This window comes from Protomyctophum parallelum (genome assembly GCF_964188405.1).
Source record: "Protomyctophum parallelum genome assembly, chromosome: 11".
Lineage (NCBI taxonomy): Eukaryota > Metazoa > Chordata > Actinopteri > Myctophiformes > Myctophidae > Protomyctophum > Protomyctophum parallelum.
This window is the reverse complement of record NC_139707.1, coordinates 51,856,859-51,866,858: the sequence shown is the minus strand read 5'-3', so window position 1 is coordinate 51,866,858 and position 10,000 is coordinate 51,856,859. Positions and strand designations below refer to the sequence as shown.

The window sequence follows — 10,000 nt, the reverse complement described above, 5'->3', positions numbered from 1 at the left end:
GGCCAGTACAGAATTCATTCCATATGTTGATCTGACCTATGGATCTGACCCCCTCCCATGCCAAAGCGCCAGCGCTCGCCCAGCAGTCTGCGGTCACCCAAGACGATGCGTGCACAGTGCCCTTTTAGGGCGAGGTCGCTTCTCGCCCTCAGGGCGTCTTATTATGGTCATAGAGGGTGCAACAAAATAATAATAATAATCCACTCACACCTAGGACGCCATGCCAGGGAGTTGGTGCCAAGGAGGAGGTGATGCCAGGGAGGAGGAGTTGGTGCCAAGGCCGACGCTGATACTTGTAGTTGTGCCAGAGATCCTCCCACGTTCAAGATGAGCTGCTCACGACAACACGAACACGACCTGTCTTAGCTTCTAGCTGCCATATCATCTCTGCTGTCGAACACGACCTGTCTTAGACCTGTCTTAGCTTCTAGCTGACATATTATCTCTGCTGTCTTAGACCTGTCTTAGCTTCTAGCTGACATATTATCTCTGCTGTCGAACACGACCTGTCTTAGCTTCTATAGCTGACATATCTCTGCTGTCGAACACGACCTGTCTTAGCTTCTAGCTGACATATTATCTCTGCTGTCAGGAGGAAACCTCAGAACTACAAAATGTTCATTTTCCAGGAAATTTAAAATATACATTTGAGGAAATTAAGAAAAACCTTATATATTTTTTAAACAAAGCAATAACTAACTGTTGAGGAGAGGAGAAAACAAGACTAACTGTTGAGGAGGAGAAAACAAGACTAACTGTTGAGGAGAGGAGAAAACAAGACTAACTGTTGAGGAGAGGAGAAAACAAGACTAACTGTTGAGGAGAGGAGAAAACAAGACTAACTGTTGAGCAGAGGAGAAAACAAGACTAACTGTTGAGGAGAGGAGAAAACAAGACTAGCTGTTGAGAGGAGAAAACAAGACTAACTGTTGAGGAGAGGAGAAAACAAGACTAACTGTTGAGGAGGAGAAAACAAGACTAACTGTTGAGGAGAGGAGAAAACAAGACTAACTGTTGAGGAGAGGAGAAAACAAGACTAACTGTTGAGGAGAGGAGAAAACAAGACTAACTGTTGAGGAGGAGAAAACAAGACTAACTGTTGAGGAGAGGAAAAAACAAGACTAACTGTTGAGGAGAGGAGAAAACAAGACTAACTGTTGAGGAGAGGAGAAAACAAGACTAACTGTTGAGGAGAGGAGAAAACAAGACTAACTGTTGAGGAGAGGAGAAAACAAGACTAACTGTTGAGGAGAGGAGAAAACAAGACGAGCTGTTCAGGAGAGGAAAAAAACTGTTTTTTATTTCCTTTATAAAAAATGAGTCAGAGCATGTCTGAAATAAATGTCAGAGCTGAAATAGACATGTAAATATGAAATAAATGCTTAAACATGTAGCTACTGTAGGTGTAATGTTAGAGACCACAGAAGACATGTAAATATGAAATAAATGCTTAAACATGTAGCTAGGTGTAATGTTAGAGTCCACAGAAGACATGTATGAAAAAATGCTTTAACATGTAGCTAGGTATAATGTTAGAGTCCACAGAAGATAGGCTATGTAAATATGAAATAAATGCTTAACCCTTGGCCTACAATTCACGGAAAAAACGGAATTAATCGAAAAATCTAAACCTCCCGTTAACGGAAAAAACGGAATGACAATCAATATCAGTTATCGCGGGGTCAAAAGAGCAAAAAATAATATTTTTTCGCTAATATCACTAATGTTGGATGTAATTTACCAAAAAACGGCCGAAATCCGCGTGATCGTGCGCTATCGTGCACGCGCACCGTCTCTATGTGCGTCGGTGTAAAAAATTTGATATTTTGCGATCTTTTGGGGTTGATTTGAGGTTAATTTGACTTAGTTATGAAAAATATAGCATTAGCTTAGCAATCCGGACCAGCCAAACTATTGACTAGGGTCAAACTACTACAGGATGTTGTTGATCGTTCAACCGGAAGTGACTTAGGAAGATCCGTCTATTTTAGCCAAAATCAGCATAATGATGCTTTCCCGCCATCTGGTGGCGAATCGAGAGAATTCACCTTCAATGAATGAACAAAAAAAAACATCTCTTCAATCCACCAGATCTTTCTTGTATGTTAAAACGATGAATTAAAAATATGCCAATTTGTTACCCAAACAAAAAAATTGGGACTGGCATTCCAAGGGTTAAACATGTAACTAGGTGTAATGTTAGAGACCACAGACAGAAGACATGTAAATATGAAATGACTGCTTAAACATGTAGCTAGGTGCAATGTTAGAGCCCACAGAAGACATGTAAATATGAAATAAATGCTTAAACATGTAGCTAGGTGTAATGTTAGAGACCACAGAAGACATGTAAATATGAAATAAATGCTTAAACATGTAGCTAGGTGTAATGTTAGAGACCACAGAAGACATGTAAATATGAAGTAAATGCTTAAACATGTAGCTAGGTGTAATGTTAGAGTCCACAGAAGACATGTAAATATGAAATAAATGCTTAAACATGTAGCTAGGTGTAATGTTAGAGACCACAGAAGACATGTAAATATGAAATAAATGCTTAAACATGTAGCTAGGTGTAATGTTAGAGACCACAGAAGACATGTAAATATCACAGAAGTAGGCCCAGGCCGTAGCGTAACGGTCTGGGCACCGGACTGGTAATCCAGTCGCAGTGTGCCGCGGGTTCGACTCCCGGACCCGACACGGCCTTTACTGCATGTCATCCCCCCATCTCTCTCCCGTTTCCTGTCAGCCTACTGTCTGTCCCTTCAAAAAAAAAAATCAATAAAAGGCGTAAGCCGCAAAAAAAATATCTTTAAAAAAAATATATATATCACAGAAGTAAAACTCATAAAGACTGAATTAAGCGTCAGAGATAATCTTTCACGTTTTAATGAATAACAAAATGAAACAATTAAAGAACACCTTCCGTGCAATGCTCTAAATCACTGAATGCCAAATCAACACTTAGGGACTGATCGTTATTTACGGTAGCGTCTCTTCCATCAAAATGTTCCATATACCATCAACATAAAGGCAAGGTGTTTCTGTGATGTTTTGCTACTTTCTATTTGGAGGAACTTGACGTTCACAAGCAACTTGAGTCACCAACAGTAACTTGTAAGAAGCCTTCTAAGGTTATATCGTTACGTCATCCACGACCTCAGCCGCGACATTATTATTATTATCATCTCAGTCTGACATTCTCCTGACTCTGTGAAGCGGCGTTGGTTGAAACCGAAACACCAGCAGCAGCGCTGGTGCTTCCAGTCTGCTTTCCACATCTTCCTCCTCTCTGACGCCGACAACACTCGCTCTTTTCAGTGCAAACACCGTGGTTCATAACTTCAAACATTTTTCGCTTGCATTATTCTACTGGAAATGTCATGAGACATGAACGGCGCAGAATCAATCTATCTCGCGCCACCTTGTTTTGAACTGAAGTGGCTACGTCAGTCACTGAGTCAGACCTTTGCTGGTAGAACAGATCTACAAGCTAACGCGCCACCAAGCAACGCGTTGTTAGCTTGTAGATCTGTTCTATTTGCATGCGCAGTTGCGCACACATGGAAGATACCAAGTACACTCGCCACACAGGGTAAACTTTATATAGATAGGGGATTAAAACACTATATGAAAAACAAAATAATCTAAACCTTTTTTTAAATACAAAATTCAGCAAAATAAAGTTGTACAACCCCCCCCCCCCCCCCCCCAAAGCCAAAATAAAAAAAAACATATCCCCCCCCTCAGGCTCAAAAAATAGTTTAATGACCCCCCCTCATTTTTTGCACCATACCAACCTTTGATAAATAACGATCAGTCCCTTACTAACTAGGCTGTACTTTAGCAAAACATGCATTTAGCTTCATATAGCAAATTATCATCTCTACAGTACACAAAGTTCTCAACGGGCCCAAAAATTATGGCCCGGCCCGACCCTACCCTAACTGGGTGGGCCCGAGGCTCGGCCCTACCCTAAAAATTGCCATAATGTTAAGCCCGAAGCCCGACAAAAGCCCGACAGAAAAAAAAGCAGCACTAAATGGCAGCGCAGCGGCGCCGTGTTTCAGTGTGAAAGTGAGAACGGAGATCAACGGATTTATCGAAATAAAGGATGTATGTAACTGACGTTAGAAGAGGCTATTAATGTTCCATAACTTCCATTTCCAATCATTCTAATGGATTCCATACAGTGGTGGTGGTGACTGGTGAGTAAACACGAATAGCTGCTGCATCTCCCTCCCTTAGTTTCCTCTGAAGTGAAGTTGCTTTACGTGTAGCTATAAGTTATATATCACTGGATCGTTTGGTGACGTTGATTAATAATTATGTTTTATTCATCGCAGCCAGCTGGGTTAACGAGACTCTCGGTGCAACATGACGAAAACCTGACGCTTCTTCAGCTGTGATAATCCGATTGATTTTATAAAATATTTAGGCATATGGCAACTTGGCAAGTTAACTGGTGGTTAGTAGCTCGTTTGGTGCGCAAACCAGAGGGAAACCAGCGGTAGCAAGGCACGCAAGTCTCTCACCGTTCACTGTTCTCTAGTCTACTGCCTGCGCGCGGGGCAGGCTGCAATGCTGCTCTGGCGTCTGGCCTCGTACACACATGCTGGACTGACATGATCTGTTCTGTCTTTGTTTCATGGCTGCCTCATTCTCAATGCTTTTCCAATGGAAGTCACGTGGTTTGACATGTGTGTACGAGGCCTCCGAGTCTGAAATGCCAGTGCGATGCGACCCCGTCTCCAGTCCTCCTCCTGTCACAAGTGAATCGCCTAGCGCAGCCCTCTTCATAATAAATGCATACACGTATACACAATCACATTACACAAATAACAGAATTGCTATTTTTATTATAACACTTAAAAAAAAAAAAAAAAAAAAAAGAACAAAATTGCGGAAAATCACAGAGCCCGAGGCTCGGCCCGGCCCGACTAATTAGCATATTTTTTGGGCCCGGCCCGGCCCTAAAACGTCGGGTCGGGTCGGGCTTGGTCGGGCCTGGTCGGGTTCGGGCAGAGTTTGAGAACTTGTCTGGGGACCCCCAGGGGTCCTTGAGGGAGTTCCAGGGGGGCCGGGTACCCCCAGGGGTCCGGGGACCCCCAGGGGTCCTTGAGGGAGTGAGGGAGTTCCAGGGGGTCTGGGGACCCCCAGGGGAAAATCAGTAATATGCAACGGGGCCCTCTGGAGTGGAAAAATTATTTCCACATTCAAAACACAACATTCACATTCACAACTCTAAAGGCTGTGTGCCTGTCTGTCTGTCTGACTGTTACCTGTCTGTCTGTCTGTCTGTCTGTCTGTCTGTCTGTCTGTCTGTCTGCTCATCAGGACCAATCAGGGGTTCAGAGTCACTTCGACACCAACTCTGGGGGGGGGGGGGGGGGTGGGGAGGAGCCGGGTGTTGTATAGTTAACGAGGTCCTGAAGCCGATTGGTGCGTGGTTAACGAGGTGTTTAACGAGCTGTCCTGAAACATCCCGCCTCTCAGCAGCTCCTCCGAAAACCGCCGAGACGTCCCGAAGAACCGAGTCTGAAACACAATCGATCGATCAAATCAATCAATCAAATCAATCATGTTTTACCATAGACCTACAGTCCCAGGGACGTGCACACATAGACATCAAAGGGGGCTTCAGAATGCGACGGCTATACCGTTAACCCATTCTGACCTGAGATCAGATTCTAGCGGCCTTGCACTGGCTACCAATCGACTCCAGAATTACATTTAAGATTGTATTAATTACCTATAAATCCTCTCCATGGGCTGGGCCCAATTTATTTAAGTGAACTGTCCATTTAAACTCTATAGACGGGCCTGTTGACTGATACCTGTCCATTTAAACTCTAGACGGATACCTGTCCATTTAAACTCTAGACGGGCCTGTTGACTGATACCTGTCCATTTGAACTCTAGACGGGCCTGTTGACTGACACCTGTCCATTTAAACTCTAGACGGGCCTGTTGACTGATACCTGTCCATTTAAACTCTAGACGGGCCTGTTGACTGATACCTGTCCATTTAAACTCTATAGACGGGCCTGTTGACTGATACCTGTCCATTTAAACTCTATAGACGGGCCTGTTGACTGATACCTGTCCATTTAAACTCTAGACGGATACCTGTCCATTTAAACTCTAGACGGGCCTGTTGACTGATACCTGTCCATTTAAACTCTAGACGGATACCTGTCCATTTAAACTCTAGACGGGCCTGTTGACTGATACCTGTCCATTTGAACTCTAGACGGGCCTGTTGACTGACACCTGTCCATTTAAACTCTAGACGGGCCTGTTGACTGACACCTGTCCATTTAAACTCTAGACGGGCCTGTTGACTGATACCTGTCCATTTAAACTCTAGACGGGCCTGTTGACTGATACCTGTCCATTTAAACTCTAGACGGATACCTGTCCATTTAAACTCTAGACGGGCCTGTTGACTGATACCTGTCCATTTAAACTCTAGACGGGCCTGTTGACTGATACCTGTCCATTTAAACTCTATAGACGGGCCTGTTGACTGATACCTGTCCATTTAAACTCTATAGACGGGCCTGTTGACTGATACCTGTCCATTTAAACTCTAGACGGGCCTGTTGACTGATACCTGTCCATTTAAACTCTAGACGGGCCTGTTGACTGATACCTGTCCATTTAAACTCTAGACAGGCCTGTTGACTGATACCTGTGCATTTAAACTCTAGACGGGCCTGTTGACTGATACCTGTCCATTTAAACTCTGGACGGGCCTGTTGACTGATACCTGTCCATTTAAACTCTAGACGGGCCTGTTGACTGATACCTGTCCATTTAAACTTTATAGACGGGCCCCAAAGTTATTAGTGCAGCCGGTGAAAACTAGAGTACTCAACAGGCCGAAAATTAAGGCCCGGCCCTACCTGGGCCCTCATCAATCAAACCCTGTACACTCAAGACACTGCCCCCGCTGCCACCCTTAGATCTCCATATATGGAGCGCTATTGAAAAATAGCAGATCTACAAGCTTGTAGGTCTGCTATTTTTGAAAGGAATCGTGAAAATGTGGCACAAATTTTGAAGACATTTTATATATTTCGACGTCAGGCCTAAATGGGTCATTCATTCCATATGTTGATCTGACACCCCTCATGCCAAAGCGCAAGCACTCGCCCCCCCAAGCAGTCTGCTGTCACCCAGGAGGATGCGTGCACTCTGCCTCAGCCTTTAGGGGCGAGGCGGCTTCACGCCCCTAAAGGCGTCTTGCAGGTCAGGACGTATGGAACACTCACAGGCATGTGGTGGACGGTGGGTCTCTTGCTGCCGTACAGCTGGTTGGAGGTTTGGTACAACGGATGTCTTTTCTTCTGACTGTTGAACAACAATTATACAAACATGTGCATTAATTAATAAGGGGATTCCAGGTAAGGAAAAGGAAAGGTACTATGTTTACCCAGGGTAACTGGACTAAGGAAAGGAAAGGTACTATGTTTACCCAGGGTAACTGGACTAAGGAAAGGAAAGGTACTATGTTTACCCAGGGTAACTGGACTAAGGAAAGGAAAGGTACTATGTTTACCCAGGGTAACTGGACTAAGGAAAGGAAAGGTACTATGTTTACCCAGGGTAACTGGACTAAGGGAAAGGAAAGGTACTATGTTTACCCAGGGTAACTGGACTAAGGAAAGGAAAGGTACTATGTTTACCCAGGGTAACTGGACTAAGGAAAGGAAAGGTACTATGTTTACCCAGGGGAGCTGGACTAAGGAAAGGAAAGGTACTATGTATACCCAGGGTAACTGGACTAAGGAAAGGAAAGGTACTATGTTTACCCAGGGTAACTGGACTAAGGAAAGGAAAGGTACTATGTTTACCCAGGGTAACTGGACTAAGGAAAGGAAAGGTACTATGTTTACCCAGGGTAACTGGACTAAGGAAAGGAAAGGTACTATGTTTACCCAGGGTAACTGGACTAAGGAAAGGAAAGGTACCATGTTTACCCAGGGTAACTGGACTAAGGAAAGGAAAGGTACTATGTTTACCCAGGGTAACTGGACTAAGCTCAAGAACTTGTTTAGAGCCAGGCCCTGCTCATAGAACATTTCATGGTAGAGGTTCAATGCCTTGTCCAAGGGCACTTCAGCGGTGGTAATTTTAACGTGCCGGTCCGGGGATACGAACTATAGCGACCTTCCGATATCAAGACCGCTCCGCAAACCGTTCGGCCACCGCTGCCTCTGAACAACAATACAAACATGTGCATTAATAAGGGGATTCCAGGCCCTCCCCAGATAAATGCAGTGTTGTTTTTTGGCAGCAAATTTAGATTTTAGTTTTAGTCATAGCCTTTGGAATAGTTTTAATTTAGTTTTAGTCACATTTTAGTCACCTGGAATGTATTAGTGTTAGTCTAGTTTTAGTCGACTAAATGTCATGAGATTTTAGTCAACTAAATCTACAGTTGATTTAGTCGACTAAAATTTATTTTGGTGGGCACTGATGCCGTCGTAAGGACTGTTTTTACACTTGCTGAAAATAGCCGATCTACAAGCTCACAACGCGTTGCAGCGCGACGTGTTGTGAGCTTGTAGATCTGCTATTTTCAGCATGCAACCAAGTGTAAAATGACTTATACTTGATCTCTTGTCCACTAGTCCCTTCCTAACATTTTAGTCTAGTTTTCATTTGTTGACGTCAGTATATTTAGTCTTAGTTTTAGTCATCATAGCATAGTTTTCATTTAGTTTTCTTCAGTTGTTATTATTTTCAGTTATTTTCCCTTTTTACGTCCTTTATGATGAATTCCTGTTCTGTTCTTTGACTATATAGAAGTGTCTATTTGTACGTCTCTAAATGTTTTGATGAATTGAACATGGTGGACCCTCTTGTAAACAAGTGTAATGCTTAATTGGGTCGTCCACTCACAGTTAACAGTCTTTGTATTGAGTTTGTGCTTGAAATGTACTGTAATTCTGCAAACTGTTAATACATATTTAAATCAATCAATCAATCAAAACACACAATGAAGTATAAATGTCTCCTAGGGTGCACCTCACTAGTCAACACACAAGAGAGATTGAAATGGACATGAAACGAGCGCTCCCCAAAAAACAACAGGTTTGGAGTTCTGTTGGGAATTGATTACATGAAACAGTCACCCGGCCGTGCGCCATGCAGTCCCAATGTTTGTAAACAAACAATCGGTCTATTTAACTGTGTTTTCCTGTGCTTATTCTATACAAACGGTTAATACAGTTATCGATCAATCAGAGTATTTGTATTTCAGCCTCTCACCCAGTGTTGTTTTTGGCAGCACATTTTGATTTTAGTTTTAGTCATATAGTCTCTTGAATAGTTTTCACTTAGTTTTAGTCACATTTTAGTCACCTGGAATGTCTTAGTGTTAGTCTAGTTTTAGTCGACTAAATGTCACGCAATTTTAGTCGACTACATCTAGGCTACAGTTGATTTAGTCGACTAAAATGCATTTTGTCGGGCCTTGATAGATCGACTATTTTCAGCATGCAAACATAATTCACTTATACTGGATCTCTTGGCTACTATAGTCCATTTTAGTCTAGTTTTTATTTCTTGACGAAATTGTCAGTAGGCCTATATTTAGTCTTAGTTTTAGTCATCATAGCTTAGTTTTCATTTAGTTTCTATTTGTTTTCGTCAGTGAAAAAAGGTAGTCGACGAACATTTTTCGTCTTAGTTTTAGTCGACGAAAACAACACTGACCCGTAGCCATAGAACCCGTCGGGGTGGTTGAACCTCGCTGGTAGATTCTGATCAACTTTGTAAACGTCGCTGGTTTTCAGAAGAACATTATTCTGCTCATCCTGGACCTCCTCTCTGCTTCCAGCTGCTTGCTGGTCCTCAGTCATCATCAGGTACGTGTTGTTGTTGTTGTTGTTGTTGTTGTTTATAGTGTTATTATAATCCAGACACCTTAAACTAAACGCTACAGTCTCTCTGTATTTATAGGCTACTATAAACAAACGCTCAGCCT

The 10,000-nt window shown here is 42.9% G+C and overlaps 1 protein-coding gene across 1 annotated transcript; it reads right to left on the bottom strand.

The window, feature by feature from the left end:
• Window positions 1-5,421: 5,421 nt before the first annotated feature.
• On the bottom strand, window positions 5,422-9,875 carry pierce1 (piercer of microtubule wall 1; the record flags this gene model as incomplete). The annotated part of the gene is made up of 3 exons (XM_083776877.1): window positions 5,422-5,541; window positions 7,281-7,359; window positions 9,730-9,875. 3 exons carry the CDS (start codon window positions 9,873-9,875, stop codon window positions 5,422-5,424), a joined length of 345 nt encoding a protein of 114 aa, XP_083633003.1.
• Between the last annotated feature and the right edge of the window lie 125 nt (window positions 9,876-10,000).